Source organism: Corticium candelabrum, unplaced genomic scaffold (assembly GCF_963422355.1).
Source record: "Corticium candelabrum unplaced genomic scaffold, ooCorCand1.1 SCAFFOLD_66, whole genome shotgun sequence".
NCBI classification, from domain to species: domain Eukaryota; kingdom Metazoa; phylum Porifera; class Homoscleromorpha; order Homosclerophorida; family Plakinidae; genus Corticium; species Corticium candelabrum.
Genome location: NW_026912703.1, coordinates 1 through 18510, shown reverse-complemented (window position 1 = coordinate 18510; position 18510 = coordinate 1). Strand labels below are relative to the sequence as shown.

At 42.4% G+C, this 18510-nt stretch overlaps 4 protein-coding genes across 6 annotated transcripts; 1 reads left to right on the top strand and 3 right to left on the bottom strand.

The window, feature by feature from the left end:
- Positions 1–392: 392 nt before the first annotated feature.
- Positions 393–2319, bottom strand: LOC134197955 (uncharacterized). 3 transcript variants are annotated; one of them, XM_062667306.1, is made up of 2 exons: positions 2193–2319; positions 393–1571 (listed from the first exon to the last, which is right to left on the bottom strand). In XM_062667306.1, exon 2 carries the CDS (start codon positions 1549–1551, stop codon positions 562–564), a length of 990 nt encoding a protein of 329 aa, XP_062523290.1. In that variant the 5' UTR covers positions 1552–1571; positions 2193–2319; the 3' UTR covers positions 393–561. The 3 variants fall into 3 exon arrangements, with proteins under 3 accessions (XP_062523290.1, XP_062523291.1, XP_062523292.1); XM_062667307.1 differs by lacking the exon at positions 2193–2319 and adding an exon at positions 1640–2161; XM_062667308.1 differs by lacking the exon at positions 2193–2319 and adding an exon at positions 1637–1703.
- A 74-nt stretch (positions 2320–2393) lies between these two features.
- On the top strand, positions 2394–3502 carry LOC134197957 (uncharacterized). The gene is made up of 2 exons (XM_062667311.1): positions 2394–2473; positions 2545–3502. Exons 1-2 carry the CDS (start codon positions 2425–2427, stop codon positions 3381–3383), a joined length of 888 nt encoding a protein of 295 aa, XP_062523295.1. The 5' UTR covers positions 2394–2424; the 3' UTR covers positions 3384–3502.
- Positions 3503–4170: 668 nt separating this feature from the next.
- On the bottom strand, positions 4171–6519 carry LOC134197958 (uncharacterized). Its single transcript, XM_062667312.1, has 2 exons — positions 6444–6519; positions 4171–5361 (listed from the first exon to the last, which is right to left on the bottom strand). Exon 2 carries the CDS (start codon positions 5231–5233, stop codon positions 4379–4381), a length of 855 nt encoding a protein of 284 aa, XP_062523296.1. The 5' UTR covers positions 5234–5361; positions 6444–6519; the 3' UTR covers positions 4171–4378.
- Positions 6520–13779: 7260 nt separating this feature from the next.
- LOC134197956 (uncharacterized) lies at positions 13780–15327 on the bottom strand. The gene has a single exon (XM_062667310.1). It carries the CDS (start codon positions 15307–15309, stop codon positions 13888–13890), a length of 1422 nt encoding a protein of 473 aa, XP_062523294.1. The 5' UTR covers positions 15310–15327; the 3' UTR covers positions 13780–13887.
- Between the last annotated feature and the right edge of the window lie 3183 nt (positions 15328–18510).

Sequence of the window (18510 nt, the reverse complement as noted above, 5' to 3'; positions counted from 1 at the left end):
TTGCAATTGTTGAAAGTTGCCCCCATTGCACGTGTACTACAAATGTGTTGTGTAGATAACGACGTACCATGCAACCTACCGCACTGCAGTAGCAGAAAAGACAAGCAAAACAGCCAATAACAAACGCCACTAATTTGCAACAAAAATTTCTTAAACAGCCTCAAGTAGTATTATTTCGTGATTTGCAATAACTCTTGCTTGTGGTACAAGCATTTTAATTTTGAGCCATTTTTACTCTAAAAACATGCAGACCTACTAAACTAAACCCATGGAAAGTAGTTTGGAAAAGACTTTTACATCTGGCACCACAATACACTGCGTCTTCTTGTTTTTGCTGGAAAATTTGTGTGTTAGAAACCAACGAAGCCTCACTCTGTGCTACATGATTTATTGACTATATGTATATTTTACACAAACCACATACATGTATTACAAAAGCGTCTAAGCAATAAGGTACTTGTCCCACAATCAAATGCGGCAAAACGCAGGCATAAGTTCACAACCATATATAGCACGTAAAACGTTCAAATGCTGCAGCCATGCATAGCAAAAAGGACAAATTCACTTGAAAAGCCACAGACAAACGACGGCTAAAAAAAGAATGATCACAGCCCAAACAATTACAGATGGATTCTCGTTTCTCGGGACTGCTGCATTATTGATGGTAGCGCTAGATTCATTGCAACCAGTTTCTTTTGCGAGCTGTTCTAACTCGTCCAGAAACGACGTCACGACATCCTCGCGTCCTAAACTTTCATAACGATTTTGTGCAGCAGATGACAGTGATCGCATCAAATCAATGTCACCTTCGGCAGTTTTGGTTTTTTCCAGTAGTTTATCAACGTCGGTGCAAACTCTACTCAAACTTCCGTGTATGTCTTCAAAATTTTTTGCCAACATCTCTAGCTGTCGAACAAGATTGTCGATCTTGTCTGACAAGTAAGCAGTAACTGCAATTCCTCCAACAGTGAGAATTCCCGTAAAAACTGCAATCGCTATCTGTGTGGAAATAGATCCTGCAACTGCAATACAACTTCCTCCAACCGCGACAAAGGCAACTACAGCAACTACACCTGCGACTTGTAAACAAAACTTTCCATTGCTCTTTGTTTGAGCTTGTTTTACCAAAGACTCGGTTTCTGCTTTTACTGCATTCACAGCTTCTGCTGCACCTAAACTATCAAACCTCCGTTTTGTTGCATTAATATCCTTCAGTCTTGAACGAGCGTGTTCTGCTAGTGTTTCTACCAACTTGCCTTCTAGAGAACCATTTCGCATCTGCTTTCGTGCCTCGCGTGCTAGCTTACCGGTAGCAATGCCTGCAAATTTTCCAAATTGCTTTTTTGCTGTGTTAGCTGTCTCCTGGCAACGTTCCAACAGATGTTGAAGCTCGGTAAAGCGCATTCGAGCTACAGTTTGTTCTGGTTTCAACTCCGACATGATATCAGAAATTGTTTTGATGATCTCTCGAGAACTGCTGGCAAATAGCTCGAGGACAGCGTGACACTTCATCAGTTGCGAACATACTGAGCTGACGCCAGACTTTGTCATTACAAACGTCTTTTACTAACCTAGAATAGAGAGAGGTCATCAGAATGCAACGAAGACTATTTGCAGTTAATTAAGTCTATAATACTGCCTTGTTTCCGATTCAAATCCTCATGCACCTCAAATAGGTGACTCTCTACGAATGTTTCAGATTGCTTGTAATGCCTTGGCAACGATTGTCGCACATGCCGAAAGAAAACTGGTTACCAAGATAAGACCGCGGGGTAGCAAGTTTGGCATAGATAAGTGCAGCCGCAACAAATTTGATTAGCTAAGCGCAGTTTGCTTGCCCAAAAAATGGAGTCGGTTGCATTGATTGAATGCGCTTACATTCGTCCACTGGACTGCAAAAGCAGCGTAAAGTAATTCTTATAATATATACTGTCATGCAAGTACAGCCAAAAATTGTAACGTAAATACGTATATCTACACAATGTGTTCTACAACGATAATATTACAACACGTCAGTGAAAAATCGGCGGAGCGTTAACGTCTGCTGCACCAAGTTGCAGAGTTCTCTATGGATTTCACATAGAAAAAAACAGTAAACATGCATTTTGCAACGAACCACACACCAGAAAAACCACAGTTTTACTAGAAAGTCTCCAAACTGCATTTTGCTCTCGACGGCTAGTTGCTCTTACCTGTCAACAACAACCTTGACTCAAATTATCGAGAGAAGAACGGGTCTGATTGTTGCTAGTCGCGGTGACTTTCACAAACTTGGCGGCGACTGGTACGTGTGGGGCGACTGATCGTGTGAGGCGACTGGTACGTCCTGGGGCGACTGGTCGTGTTGGGTGACTAGCGCAGATTACGATCGACTTATGCATACTTGCACGTGACATTTTCTTGTCTCAGACTTGTTTGTTCAACATGAGTGCTCTACCACAAGTCGAAAGTCTTGCACAGGCCGAGGAGAAAGGTGATATAAAAACTGTTAATCGTAATTTTAAGACGGCCCTGTTAGCTTGTGAATCATTTTACTATATATAGACGACGTTTCCCTTGTGTGCCGTTGCATTGCCGATCTCGACAAAGCCAGCAGTGTCCTCGGTTCTCTTTTCTCAGAGGTAGAACAAGTCGTCAGTCCGGATCTCACTTTGACTTTGGAATCATTGTTGCGTCAGCTAGGACAAAAGTTAGCAAATATGACGTCATCTTGCCAAATGCGCTTCGGCGAAGTGAAAGGCGATCTGTCCAGTTGGAGAGACGTGAGGGACACTTTTCTGCATCAGTCACGTCAGTACTGGAATGTAGGAGTCGGAAAACTGACAGAAGAAGCGCACACACAGCTGTCTGGAGAAAAAGTCGAACGTCAACTTGTCGTTCTTTTGTTGCATCATTGTGTTACTCGTCTGGAAGCGGTAAAAAAAACAACACAGAGATGGAAAGAAACAAGAGCGTTTCAACGTTTAGATTCAAACATGAGAGAAATACTAAAGGAGATCGAAGAAGCCAATGCCACCACACCTTGGTATTACTTTTCTTTCTCTAATTGGCTTAAATTTGTTGCCAACACAATTTCTAAAGTGTTACCAACGACCGAGGCTAGTGCAGAAAGTGAGGTGCAAGAACATTCCGATCTAAGAGAATCTATCGCCCAAGTGAAACAGAATGCTCAACATTTGATCGACATCTTTAACTTAATTGATAAATTGGTACTGGCTCTTAGCAGCGCAACCTCGGATGTCATTGGCTGTTGGAATGTTATTCAGTCAAGAAATGAAAGTCAAACAAAGACAGAAAAGTTTGAAGACAAAGCACTGGTTGCAACATTGAAGTCATATCTTGATAAACTGGCATCGTGCAGCCTGTCAAGCATTGAACAATAATCAGTGACTGATGACACTGTTCTACTAATAGACTGAGTAGCTTGTCTGCTGACATTGTTGTAGCACACTTTATGCAAAATGCCAGCATTTGTGTTTTTGCATCTATAATTTGAGTTGCTGCTATTATGCCAAACATGTTTAGACACACGCACGCACACACGTAAGCACACACACGCACGCGCGCACACACACACACACACACACACACACACACACACACACACACACACACACACACACACACACACACACACACCAATACACAATGCCTGTCTTGGACCATCTTGCCCACAAAGACATTTAGTACGCACATTGACTGCATAGACAATGCATTACAACACTATTGCACTACAACAAGAAATGATGTTTGATATCTTGTTGTGCAATAACTTTTGCAATCGCTTGTTGTTGTGCAATATCTTCTTGTAGTTCAGTGTGTTTGACATGTCTTGAGAGGGGTAGGGCAAGGTTGGACCAACTTATAAATGGGGCAATATGGTTCAAGACTAGGATGGTGTAAACTGAGGTTCGCAGAATCATAGATGGGTAACCGAGATTGTGTGTGTGTGTGTGTGTGTGTGTGTGTGTGTGTGTGTGTGTGTGTGTGTGTGTGTGTGTGTGTGTGTGTGTGTGTGTGAATGTGTGTGTGTATGTGTGTGTGTATGTGTGTGTGTATGTGTGTATGTGTGTGTGTTTGTGTGTGTTTTTGTTGGTTCGTTTGTTTTTGTGTATATTTTTAGGCAGACACGTGCTACATTTAATACAGTATATGATCACATAATCCATCCAACCACTACCTTGCAATACACGAAGTTGCAACCGCATGATAATCCAATGTAAAATGCCAAATTAAACAAGCAACTCTACAGTCAGAAAAATATGCTAACACCTAGCTGTTTCTCTTAACTCAGAACTCCAAAAAGATGCGTACCTCAGAGAAAAGAAACAAGTTATTTAGTTTGTAAACATGTCAATGTGACAAGAAGTATGCCACATCAAGTTTCAGACAGACTGTTCAGCAGGTGACTCAAGCCATCTGCTATAGCATGTACACGATACTTTTTTGGAAAGTCTGGGTCCTGTAGAGCACGTGTCAATAGGTCTCGGTCACCATCAGCACGGCTATACCACTCAACCATCTTATGCATATCCGTCTGTGACAACACAATTCCATGGTGCAAGGCCACGAACATTTCTTTCAACTCCTTGAGCAAAGGAAGTACACGAGCGATTGTTCTAAGCAAATCACGAGCATTCTCTTCGGAACCTAGCCAAACTGCTGCACCTACTACTATTGGCACAATAACTGGTGCTATTAATGCTGCTACTCCCAATGCTACCGCACCCGCCCGAGCCACGATTCTCGTAGATTCAGTCTCTTTCTTTGTATTCTGAAGACTCTTCTCTGTTTCTTCTAACTTGCCGACTTCTTCTTTGGCTATTTCGAGAGCACCGTTGCAATCGATATCGTCGTATTCTTCACGTATTTGCTCTATTTGCTTCATTTTCTTCTGAAACTCGTCGATAAATTGCTTGACTACCGCGATGTCCAAGTTTTCTCTAGAGATACTATCCCGAAGTGAATCTGCTCGTTCATCCGTTCCCAATCTAATACATGAACTAGTGAGCGAGTGGCATCTAATGAGAATTGAGTTGCATTGCTCGAGGACGTCGACAAGCTTCTTGAGTTGTCCCATGGTCGTATCGTTTACTGGCAATTGGCTCGTGTCCAATATAGCTTTTGCACGACTTCTGACTGCAACGATTTCTGGAAATCGCCCTTCGATCCACGTGTGTACATCTTTAATTTGGCTAGCAACCGTTTGAGCCGTTCCAAGATATTCCTCCATCGCGTTTAGAGCAGGAATTGCTCTAGACACGCAATCTTGTCGATCAGGAATTGCTCTAGACACGCAATCTTGTCGATCAGGACGTCTTCGAGAACAAAACAACCATCCAAGTAAAGGTAGCAGAAGGCCTATCAACACACTCATTATAATGATAATGTCCATGTTCAACTACAATTCGTGAAAGCCTTTCGTAGAACAAAAGCGCGTAAATCACGTGATGAGCGAGCACTAATTGCATGGCTTTTGCTTGCTCGTAGCTCGTGACCGTTTGTTATCTCGTTGCATATCAAAGAGTGGCGTGGCGCCAATGCACGTGCACGCAACTCTCTTGTGGATACTGTTGTATCGGATAACAAAACGGCTAAACTACCGCACTACTGCAAAGCAATAAAATAACAAACAGTTTTTTGGTTACTATGCGACAAAAATTGACAAGAATTGCTCAGATAGTATCATTCCGTGACTTTAAAATTATTCTTAAATACTTTTAAATAAAGGACAAGTCATTCGTTAGAGAAACAAAATTTGATATACAAAATCTCTAGACACCAGCATAATAACACACAAAACTCTCAAGGTTGCAATTGTTAATTAAAAGCAAAATAAACAAATTTACTTTAAAATCCGCTGCAAAATCCACAAAAAAATAATTGTATCTAAACCAACAAGTGCAATGCTATCTCCGAAGAATTACTGCAGAAATTGGTAAATTGATTAAAACAATTTTTTGACAAATTATTTTAAAATAAAATCACGGCATCTTTGAGTCCAAAAAAACAAAAGAAGTTGGCTGTGCAATAAGACGTATGACATTCAGCATTTTTTAGTATGTTGCCAACATGTGTGCATGCAACTCAAGCTGTTGTGTAATATGCCACGTGGAAATTGCCTGTCAGTAGCTTTCTAGAAGTTAAACAAATATTTGGTCTTGTCAATATAAACATTACAGTTGGCAGCAAATCATCCCACATTTAATTAATTAAAAACATTTACTGATGATTTAACAGTAACTGCTGCGATTATAGGGATAGCAGATGCTGCAGACAATTACAACAACTCCACCAAGCCAGCTCTTTCTAAATACAATGTTCCTCCTTTCTGTATACAGCAAGTGAAAAGATAGGCAATAGACCAGGCAGTACACTAGTTAGCCCACATCCCAATAGGGAGTCTGGGAGACCAGAAACGGCATTATGATATACTAAATTACCATATCTGTTGATAGAAACACTCCTTGATTACGATCACTTCGAAGTTTCACGAAAGAGTGACGACGACATCTAGTAACACGTGTTCACGTCAAATCACGTGATTCACTTCTCAAACGAGACTTTGTTCAAGCTTTGTGCTTGACACAAGTGCCGTAGAACAAACTGAAGACTACGAAGAGAAAGTGCCATGGGCTGTGAAGTACGAGTCGGAAAACGCGCAAGAAGCTTGCTAGAACGTAGCAATACATACTGACTCATGCAATCGAGCAAAACGCTGCTTGTTTGCGGCCGCGACAGGTACATGTATGTACGCGTGGAGCGATTACGTGACCGATTAAGATACACTCATGTACATGTTCACATTGCATGATACCTGACACTTGCTCGTTTGACATGAGTGCATGCACTTTAGAATGAGTGGAAAATCGTGCACGAACTGAAAAGGAAGACGTCATTAATTTTAAAAATTGTTGTTGTAGTTTGTAAACATTAGTTAGATGACATTTCTCTTGTGTGCTCGATTGCTATTGTTTGTCTTGCCTCTATAGCACGTGCCATCTGTTATCTCGTTGCATGTTGAAAGCTGACGGCAACGCGTGTCACTATCTTGTTTACAGTAACTCTAGACATTTCGGCTGCCTAACAACAGATCCATGCAGACTACCGCACAGCAGTAGCAACAAAAAACACAAGTCAAACAGCCAACAACAAAAGGCACTCATCTCCAACCAAAAGATTTATGTTTTCAACTGCAAAAAGCAAATGATTTACACTAATTACATAACTGCTTTTTACCAATAATTGTTTTAATTCTGACTAATTTTTATACCACAACCAGACTTATTATAAAAGCCCAAAAATACATACAGCAGTCTGGAAAAGCATCTGGCACAACATATATGGTGTTTACTAGATTACTCTGCATATGTTTCATTGAAGGTTTGCTGGAAAGATTTGTGGTTCAGAAACCAAAGAAGCCAAAGCTTGTATATTTCACACACACATTACGTGTACACATACTAATGTGTCTAAGCAAAATGATAGTCTCATAATCAGACACGGTAAAAGCACTAGCGTCAGTTCACAACCATATGCAACTAAAGCAAAAAACAACATTCAAAACAACAGCAAAACGGCGTGTAGTATAAGAAGAAGAAGAATCACACTCAAAGCAACAGGTCGAATCTTGTTTATAGAGACTATTGCACTACTGAAGGATTAGAAGTTCGTAGCTAGGCTTCATTACAACGTGTCTCTTTGGCGAGCTGCTCTAACCCTTCCAGAAAGTCGGTGACGGCAGCCGCATGTTTAAGACTTCCATATTTTGAGGAATCTGGTTGGGTCCTCAACAATTCAAACTACCACCACCACCACTACACACCACTACCACCGCCACAGCCACCACTGCCACCACCACTACCATTACCATTTCTACCACAACCACAACCACCACCACTACCAATACCACCCCTATTACCACTACCACCACCACTGCACACTACTACTACCACTGCCACCACAACACTCTACTACCACCGTCACCACAGCCACAACTACCACTGCCACCACAACACTCTACTACCACCGCCGCCACCACCAGTACTACCACTACTGCCATCACTACACACCACCACTACCACACCACATTACCACCACTACTATTACACCATACCACCACCTCCGCCGCACCACACCACCACCATCACCACTACAACCACTACCACCACCTCTACCACCACCACCACCACTACAGCCACTACGACGACCACCACGACCACAACTGCTACAACCAATACCACTTTCACCTCGCCACCACTACCACCTCCACCACTACCACCTCCACCACTACCACCACCACTCCCCACCACCATATTTTACTTGGTGTGGTGGTGGTGGTGGTGGTGGTGATGGTGGTGGTGGTGGTGGGTGGTGGTGGTGGTGGTGGTGGTGGTGTGTGTGTGTGTGTGTGTGTGTGTGTGTGTGTGTGTGTGTGTGTGTTTGTGTGAGGTTTGTGTTGATTTGCTGGGTTTTTTGTATAGTTTAGGCAGACACGTGTTACATTTAATACAGTATATTATCACATAATCCATCCAACCACTATCTTGCAATACATGAAGTTGCAATCGCATGATAATCCAGTGTACAATGCAAATTAAACCAGCAACTTTACAGTCAGAAAAAGATGCTGACACCTAGTTTCTCCTAACTTAAAAACTTCAAAAGGTGCGTACATCAGAGAAAGGAAACCAGTTATTTAGTTTGTAAACATATCAATGTGACAAGCGGTATGACACATCAAGTTTCAGACAGACTGTTCAGCAGGTGACTCAAGTTATCTGCTATAGCATATACACGATACTTTTTTGAAAAATCTGGGTGTTGTAGAGCACGTGTCAACAGGTCTCGGTCACCATCAACACGGCTATACCACTCAACCATGTTATGCATATCCGTCTCTGACAATACAATTCCATGGTGCAAGGCCACGAACATTCCTTTCAACTCATTGAGCAAAGGTAAAAGACGAGCAATTGTTCTAAGCAAATCATGTGCAGTCATTTCGAAACCTAGCTCTTTCTAAATACAATGTTCCTCCTTTCTGTATACAGTAAGTGAAAAGATAGCCAATAGACCAGGCAGTGCACTAGGTAGCTTACATCCCAATAAGGAGTCCTGGAGACCAGAAACGGCATTATGATATACTAAAATACCTTACCTGTTAACAGAAACACTCCTTGATTACGATCACTTCGAAGTTTCACGAAAGAGTGACGACGACAGATCAAGTAACACGTGTTCACGTCAAATCACGTGATTCACTTCTCAAACGAGACTTTGTTCAAGCTTGTGCTTGCCACAAGTGGGGTAGAACAATCTGAAGACTACGAAGAGAAAGTGATATAGGCTGTGAAGTCGGAGTCGGAAACGCGCAAGAAGCTTGCTAGAACGTAGCAATACATACTGACTCATGCAAATCGAGCAAAACGCTGCTTGTTTTCGGCCGCGACGGGTACACTACTACTACATGCTTGTACGCGTGGAGCGATCAAGTGACCGATTAGGATACACTCACTTATATGTTCACACTTCATGTTAGCTGGAACTTGACATGAGTGCATTTTAATTAATGAGTTGAAATCATGTACAAATCGAATAGAAAGGCGTCGTTAATTTTGAAAATTGTTGTTACAGCTTGTAGATATTTGTTAGCTGACATCTCTCTTGTGTGCTCGATTGCCATTGTTTGTCTTGCCTCTATAGCACGTTCCATCTGTTATCTCGTTGCATGTTTAAAGCTAACGGTAACGCGTGTCACTATCTTGTGTACAGTAACTCTACACAATTGGGCTGCATAACAACAGATACATGCAGACTACAGCACTGCAGTAGCAACAACGAAACGAGTCAAACGGCCAACAACAAAGGGAACTAATTTGCAACAAAATTTGCATGTTTTCAACTGCCAAAAAGCAAATGTTTCACACTAATTAGATGAGTCTTGCTTGTTACCAAGAATCGTTTCAATTCTGACTCATTTTTATACTACAACGAGGCTTGTTATAAAGCCCAAGGGTACATACATGCAGCAGTCTGGAAAAGCATCTGGCACAACATACATGGTGTTTACTAGGCACATCTGTATATGTTCTATTGAAGGTTTGCTGGAAAGACTTGTGGTTCAGGAACCAAAGAAGCCAAAGCTTGTATATTTTACACAAACATCACATGTACACATACAAATGTGCCTAAGCAAAAATTTGTCTCATAATCAGACACTGTAAAAGCACTAGCGTCAGTTCACAGTCGGATGGGTTAGTTGCAATCGGTTCGAGTCCAGCAGATGTTTGGCGCGATCTGTGACTCCGTCGGATTTATGAGCTTACACCTTTATTTTGGCTAGCGACAGTTTGAGCCGTTCAAAGGTATCCCTCCATCGTATGTAACGCAGCAGTTGCTCTAGACACACAATCGACTTGACATCTTTCATCTTGTTGATTTTTTCGATGAAGACCAAAAGATCTAGGCTAGTACGTCCGTGTTCAACTACAATCCTTGCGAGAGTTTTGTAGAATAAAAGAATTAACGTAGATCATGTAACGAGCTGACCACTAATTACATGTGTTTTGCATGCCCGTAGCTCGTTACAGTTTCTTATCTTGTTTCACATCGAAGACTGGTACCTGCAACTACCTTGTTTACTGCTGTATTGGATAACAACACAGCCAGACCATCGCACTACAGCCTAGCAACAAGGTAACAAATAGTTGGCTCAGATAGCATCATTTCAGTAAAATGAGAACAATAATCACACCTAAACCAACAGATGCAATTTATATCTGAAGAAAGTTGTACTACAGCTAAAATGGTAAATTCATTATGAATGCATATACTGTAGTCTTTTGGCGAGCTCTTTCGACATTTGCAGAAATGAAGCCATGCATGGCATCTTCAAGTTCAAAGTGCGTTTAGCAAAAAATGGTGGCTGTAACAATGAGATGTTACATTCAGCATTTCTTTGTCTTTTCCCAAAAAGAGTGTACTGCATATAACTCACACACACAGACACACACACAGACACACACACACACACACACACACACACACACACACACACACACACACACACACACACAAACCAGGTCCTCTATAATCTCATCGATACACTACATTATTAACTGTACCATCAAATCTGTAATAAGATATTATGAAACTGATGACTAATTACAATTTAAAAGTTCTGCAATAATACGAATGGCAGATGGTGCAGAAATACACAAAACAATCATAAATACATATACATGACAATGCTCCTTTAAGCTTGTTTGCCTTTACCCCCAAAAGTGTCGCGAGTTCTGCCTTCGTTGCGTATTAGAAGAATCGATCATCACCACGAGCTAGACTTGCCATACATAATTGTTAAGACTTTTTCAGACTTAATAGCTAGACTGTGAACCGACTGTTGCACATACTAATAACCAACGTGTACAAGATTAGACTGTGGGATGGCTAGTTTGGCGCGTGCAGTCAGTGACAGCAAACTTAATTAGCATGCCCAACTAAGTTTGTTCGTCAAAAATAATCCAAGCAGTTGTATCAAATGATTACGTTCAACCATAACCGAGTAGTCACGTTCATACATGTATGTCAGTCTTCCTGGACTGATAGTTACAACACTTCGGGTGAAGAAGCGGTGTCTTTGAAGGACAACCACTCACAAGACGTCATGAATAGATTTTCAGAAAACCAAACCACACCCCTAATAGCCACAACTACGATAGACTCTGTGAGCCGCATGTTTCGTAGAGGAATAAATTTTCTTGACGATTCATTCACATCAATCCGCAGTACTGTAGCGTTACTCGATTATTTGAACGGAGGCGCTTTACGTACACGCGTGGGGCGACTCGACAAGATTTCGATATCCTCACGTGACACGTCGCGTATGTTGTTTGACATGAGTGAATCAGAGCAAGCTGAATATCCCAACAAGAAAGGTGATATAAGACGGTTTGCCGCCGCAATGCTAACAAAACAGGCCTGTCACAGTCAGGTTGTGAAATACTATTTTAGGTAACACTTCTGTAGATCTTGTTTTCAGTTGTCTCACCAATCTCGACAGAGCAAGTGATGTCCTCGGTTGGATTTTCTCAGAAGTAGAAAAAGTCGTCAATTCAGATCTCAGTTTGACATTGGAATCCTACCGACGTCAGCTTGGGAAAAATAGGAAACATGACGTCCTCGCGTCAATTCCTCCTTGATGAAGTGAAGGCTGATTTGTCGTGTTTGAGAAAAGTAACAAACACTTTTCGACACCAGTCACGTCAATACTGGTGTCAAAACTCACAAACAGCTCTCGACAGGAAAGGTTGAGGGTCAACTTGTCGTTCTTTTGCTGCATCATTGTGTTACTCGCCTGATAGTGGTAAACAAAACAATATTGAGATGGATAGAAACGAAAGCGTTTCGATGTTTGGATCCACCATTTAGCATCGCTTTTTGATAAATACGTCCGAAATCATTTTAGTATCGTTTGGTCCAAACTAGAAGCGCGAGCTGTCTGGTCTGGAAGTTTGAGGCAAACTCTCCGCAGCTTAGGAACAGACTGTTTTCTCCACAGGCTCCGTAACCTCGCAGATTGACATGTAGTCATTGACATCGTCAAGCCAGAGCTCAAACTCAAGCCACGTTGCGGCCGTAGTCTAAAACGAATTCTCTTGGGGCTCGTCCCACTTTTGCAGCCATGCCGACTACGCCATGTAGAATGACCGAATAACTGATGTATTTAGAGCACCGCCAAAAGCACCATTCGTCGACTGCGCATGCTTCCCATCTTCGCAGTCTCACACTACAATACTACAAATGCCACCTACAGTTAACTAGTAACACGTCCCGTACTACAGTATGATCAATCCTTTACTACACTAAACTGTGCTGTATGTACAGCTGCAGAGCTTCAACAAATACGTATTGTCTAGCTAGGACGCGGCGTTTCGTTAGACAGTCAGAACTCCGTTGTACGTGTCAGTCTACTTGAGCTGGCAAACGCGACGCGCCTACGAATACCGTAAAACGAGTTAAACATCTTATATTAAAAGCAAACGAGTGTACTTGTTTGTAAATACGTTTTTAGATATAGAGTCTCTAACCATTCGACTAGACGGTCTTACTGCACAATTGCGTGAAAGCAGAGAGATGATAAAGCCTATCACAGTTTCTAGTTCCGCATTACCTGAAGTTCGCTCAGATATGTCCCAATCGGAGCAACCAGGCTTGCATACAATGTTGCTGTTTATCAGAATGGATATAAACTAAAACAAAATTCTGACTTTGCTATAGATGTTGCGGATTGAACTAGAAGAACAAGAAACTATGCAGTCGAAGCAAGTTTGTTGATTAAACTCTTTTGGCGGTATATTATCGAAAAGGCAAGATACCGCAAATGGATGATATGTAGCATATCTATACAGTGGTATCTATATGAGTGCTTTTGCATATGCATGCAGTAGTTTGCATTGTTGCTATTAGCGCGCGTTAATTGAGTAGCCCTTTCTTCTGACAGGAAAAAATAAACATTATCATACTGGTATCTATATATCTCATGTATACCACATTAGCAGTTGAAATTGCATTTAGAGCAAAAAGGTACTCTCAAGCTATGCACGGGGGTAGAAATGTATGATAATTGAGTTTCTTGCTGCAAGCATCATTTATTGCCATTTTTGTAAATTGCTTTTAATTAAGGATTTTTCAGTAAACTGGCGCTAAAATTTGTTTGGGGCACTGAGCTTGAAAAAACATTTAAAAAACGCCACACAATACAATTCCGTGCACATTTTCAAATCCGGCGAGAAGAGCCTAGAGATATATATTTCACGAGGTCACCCCGTGACGTGACGACAACCAATACAAATCAGAACTGACTGCAAACATTTTCACTGCAGGCTAAAACGTCACAAAGCATTGTACGAACATTACCACTACCAAACCCAAAACACTAGGCGTCTTCACTGTTTCTCCACCTCTAGTCGTCGGTGTAGCAACATCCAAACTCGTACTAGTCGCAGACACAGTCGCAGACACAGTCACAGACCCCATTTCGATATCGCAGAGCAAAAAGACGGACCGATACAGCGACACCTTTTGACACACACTCGACGAAGGTTTCATACACACACAACTGTTAATCACAATTGCCGCCCTAGTATCAGCCAATGCGGTAAGATCCGAACGACACTCGTTCGTACACGCAGACAGATTCAGACTGAGCGTCCGATAGTGCGAGTCGGCAAACAAGTAGGCGCACGTTTCGCGAAACGCTCGAGGAACGGAATCGACGCAGTCGCTGTTCTTGCACGTGTCGACGACCGATTCGCACCAAATGTGAGGAATTTGAGTGACGGCGGGTGTCGTTATGACGTCAGTGGAACCGTTAAAGCCACACCTCTCGAACATCTTGCTGTAACTCGACACTCTGAGACATTCGGAGGAATTCCCGTTCGTGCAATTGCAGGTCGACACCTTACGTGCAAACTCAGTCGCCGACCACGCCTTTCGAAGTCTGTCTTCGCAGGGTGTGGAACATGATGCATCCGCACTGCTCACCGGATTGGGAGATTGAGCGCAAAAGCCTTCGACGGCTAGAAACGTTTTCCCGCACGTTTGAAAGTCGGAAGAGAAACATTCTTCGAGTAAAGCCTCGCACGTGCCTTGAGCATAGATTGTAGGCGTGGCGTCCGGAGGTGGCGCATCCGGTGTCGTTCCGTTATAACACGTTTGCAACAGGTTGTTCTCGCGCCGACGACAAACCGTATCGTTGAGACAGTCGCAGCTCAGAAATCGGCGAGTGACCGGATGCCTCAACATGTGGTACACAGAATAGTTGCATTGTGACGAGCAGTCGAAGCCATCGAAGGCGTCTTGACACGTGACAATAAAAGTCTGGTAGCGACGCTGGCAAGTAGATACGAAAGAATTGCAGACTGAGTTTAGCAGCACGCAAGAAAGAGATTCTCTGCCTGTGTTGGAGTCATCCGTGCTGATAAATCCAGGCGTTGGGGCGACGCCATCGAAGCATTGCCGCAACAAATTGTTTTTGTAGAGATTGCAAATTGTAGATTCGTAGCAGCTACAAGAGTAGTACTGCGACCCGACGGAGTTTCTCAGCAGTTGGTCGTATGCAGTCTTGCATGTCTCGCTGCACACTTGCCCGGCAAATACGCTAGCGCACCCCAGCAAATAGTTCTTGAGAAGGAATTGGCAGTCTGTATCATTCGAGCACTTCTGTTGCACACTAGCAAGACAATGTGGAGCTGCACTCGCTGTGTACTTGAGTAGCAGCAAGAAGACGAAGCAGACCGCATTCATGACAACAATACTCGATAGGGAAAGACGACCACGTGGTCGATTAGGGTCCCGCCCACGTAACGAGGTGTCCGGTACACAATGGCAAACATTATCGCCGTCGCAAACACAACCAGCCTCTCTGCGGTAGTCTCGGTCTCTTTTAATGTTAAGTTAATAAAGCGTAGTTGTATATGTACTACTAGTATAGTCTAGTAGAGACAATACCATTGCAAATGTGTTAGCGTCTGACATAACGCGCGCTAAAACATTTATGACTAAATCACGTGACTCAATGTTTTACTGTTATAAGAAAAGTTTAGGTAAGCCACAAATAATAAATTAAGTACTTAATCACTCATATCTTGACCAGAATAATTGCCGTTGAGCTTCTGCTGGAAATCGAAATTTTGAAATTGGTCCATCAAGCGCCGACAAGTCCCGCCGTCTTTTTGCAGTTAGTCGTTTGTCTGACACGACGAACAATTTTTTCAACAACACAAGACTCCTAATTTTGAAACCGATTACTACAGTACTGTACATGACTCACTTATCCTTGTACCAGACCTAGCCTCGCAAGCCAGGCTCTTCCGCGCAGTCGCTGAGCTAACCGCACGTGAATCACACGAGGAGGAGGAGCTTTTACCGGAATTGCTCCAGCGCGAGAAGAGCCTGGTCGCTTTCGAGAACGTCATAGTGACGTGGGACCCCCGATCCGGTTTCATAGCTCGATAAAGCTAATTCTATTAGGTAAGCATGTAGGTATTAAAGTTGAGAACACGCGACATCGCTTCACGCACTTGCTTGTTTTGCACTAAGTACCTAGTTGACATCATCGTTCGCTTCTAGTACGTATGTAGACAGCTCAGCCATGTAATATTCTGCAGTGTCACGACTCCATTTCAGCATTCAGTTTCGCCAACAGCACACCGCCGAATCTAGATCTGCAGCGCGGTAGTTTGTGAAATGAACTCATTGTACGCGGTTAGTGTATATAAGTAACAGTCAGAATCCGTGCATTGAAACAAGTCGTACGTAGTACACGTGCAACTACGAGTCAACTCTACACTTCCTGAACATGGTAGGTCCACTGCACTGCTGTTTTCCCATGCCTAGATGTTTCCAGTTATATCGTACGAAAGTGCTGCTTGCCGAGTCGAAAGTACCGTCACATAGACTGCGTTAGCAGTACATCTACTCTGATCATGACGTGTAGAGGTCAACAAGCTCTAGGCCACTGTTTTCATGAACCATTGAGTGAAACTGGGCAGGTAGTTCTCACACCATTTTCCACGCAGACTATAGATGTCAGAGTAGACGCGCAAGAGTGGTGAACAGTTCTACGTCGATTTCAATTCTCGCAAACCTGCAGATGAGTTCAGTAGAAAGAAACGTTGCTGGAGAGTGTAGGTTCAGCGGACCAGTCCCATGTAGGCCATTCCTACGCTCATTATTCACCAGCACTTTGTCCATCAACAACTTCACTGGATTTCGTGTTCACGCGCTCTCCGCGGAGGGCTACCTCTCTGCTTCATGTATCAGCGCAATTACATTAATTAACGAGCTCTTTAGGAAATCGAATTAGCCTTATGCAAGCTATGAAACCGGATCGGGGGTCCCACGTCACTATGACGTTCTCGAAAGCGACCAGGCTCTTCTCGCGCTGGAGCAATTCCGGAAGAAGCTCCTCCTCCTCGTGTGATTCACGTGCGGTTAGCTCATCGACTGCGCGAAAGAGCCTGGCTTGCGAGGCTATACCAGACCCTCTCGCGCTATCGTTGTCCAGTTCCCGTACAATCTCACGCCTCTCTAGGCGATTTTTTTGGCTGAGTTAGGGTGAGCGTGGGTGTGGGCAGGTAGGCGTTCCGCACGACAACTAAAAACCCACCAAGACGACGTTTAGAACGCATCGCTTACAGTTACAACAGTTTCTTACAGATATCTACACACACAATTCGGCATATATATATATATATATATATATATATATATATATATATATATATATATATATATATATATACTGTATAATATCATTATATGCTGTATAATATACTGTATAATATACTGTATGTATGCTGTATAATGTACTGTATATATACTGTATATATACTGTATAATATATATAATGTATACAGTATAATACTGTATAATATAGTATACTGTATAATACTATATTTGTATATAATAAATATACAGTATATTATACAGTATATTATACAGTATATAAAAAGTATATATACAAAGTATATTATACAGTATATATACAGTATATTATACAGTATATTTATACAGCATATATGCAGTATATTATACAGTATATTATACAGTATATATATATATATATATATACTGTATATTATACAGCATATTATACAGTATATATACAGTATATTATACAGCATATTACACAGTGTATATACAGTATATTATACAGCATATTATACAACATACATACTATCAAAATATATATACAAATATACAGATACATATGTATGCATGCATGTATGTATGTATGTATGTATATATGTATGTATGTGTAATTTCACACAAAATTAGATTTGCCACCTAGAGTAAACAATTCGATGCATGCATGTACACACTGCATGTCGATGTACAGTTGGACTTAGCAAGTAATACTAAAACTGACCGAAAATAATTTAATAGCGTCGACACTGGACTCCTACACTGTACGTACGTACTCTGGAACAATCTGACACATGTAATCCGAGGCAACTTCTTTGCGCAAGCGCAAGTCGTTTTCAATAATATTACGCTTGCGCACATTAGCCCAGGAACAATCCGCTTTTACACCGGCCAGTTGACCGGCTACCTGTCCGACTTCCAAACTCAACGCGCGTGCGCACAAAGCACACACTCACTCGTTCATGCCTCTAGACACACAGAAAGAGTTTCTGAAAAGGCTCGCCTACGCGTCGATTGCGGACGGTGCCATTATCGGCGGAGTCTCGCTCTACGTTCTCTGTGTCCACTCGTCGGAAGTGGCCGGAAGTCTCCTCCTCGCGTCGTTCGTTTTCATTGTCGTCGCGTCCTGCTCGTGGACGTCCTACAACAAGGGCGTACAACACTGCTTCTTCTTGTGGGTCCTCTTGTTGCTTGTTGCTGCCGTATTAGCGTTCGCTGGAGGAATAGTGCTCGTGGAGAACAACAGCATAGGAAATGGGAAAGACGGTGAGAGAAGAGTGAGTGAGGCGGCGGTTATAT

Excerpts from the sequence above, each read along its gene's own strand:
- LOC134197955 (XM_062667306.1), bottom strand. The coding sequence starts at position 1,551 with ATGACAAAGTCTGGCGTCAGCTCAGTATGTTCGCAACTGATGAAGTGT.
- LOC134197957 (XM_062667311.1), top strand. The coding sequence starts at position 2,425 with ATGAGTGCTCTACCACAAGTCGAAAGTCTTGCACAGGCCGAGGAGAAA. Across the intron at positions 2,474-2,544 it reads TGCACAGGCCGAGGAGAAAG|ACGACGTTTCCCTTGTGTGC; the intron begins GTGATATAAAAA and ends TACTATATATAG.
- LOC134197958 (XM_062667312.1), bottom strand. The coding sequence starts at position 5,233 with ATGGAGGAATATCTTGGAACGGCTCAAACGGTTGCTAGCCAAATTAAA.
- LOC134197956 (XM_062667310.1), bottom strand. The coding sequence starts at position 15,309 with ATGAATGCGGTCTGCTTCGTCTTCTTGCTGCTACTCAAGTACACAGCG.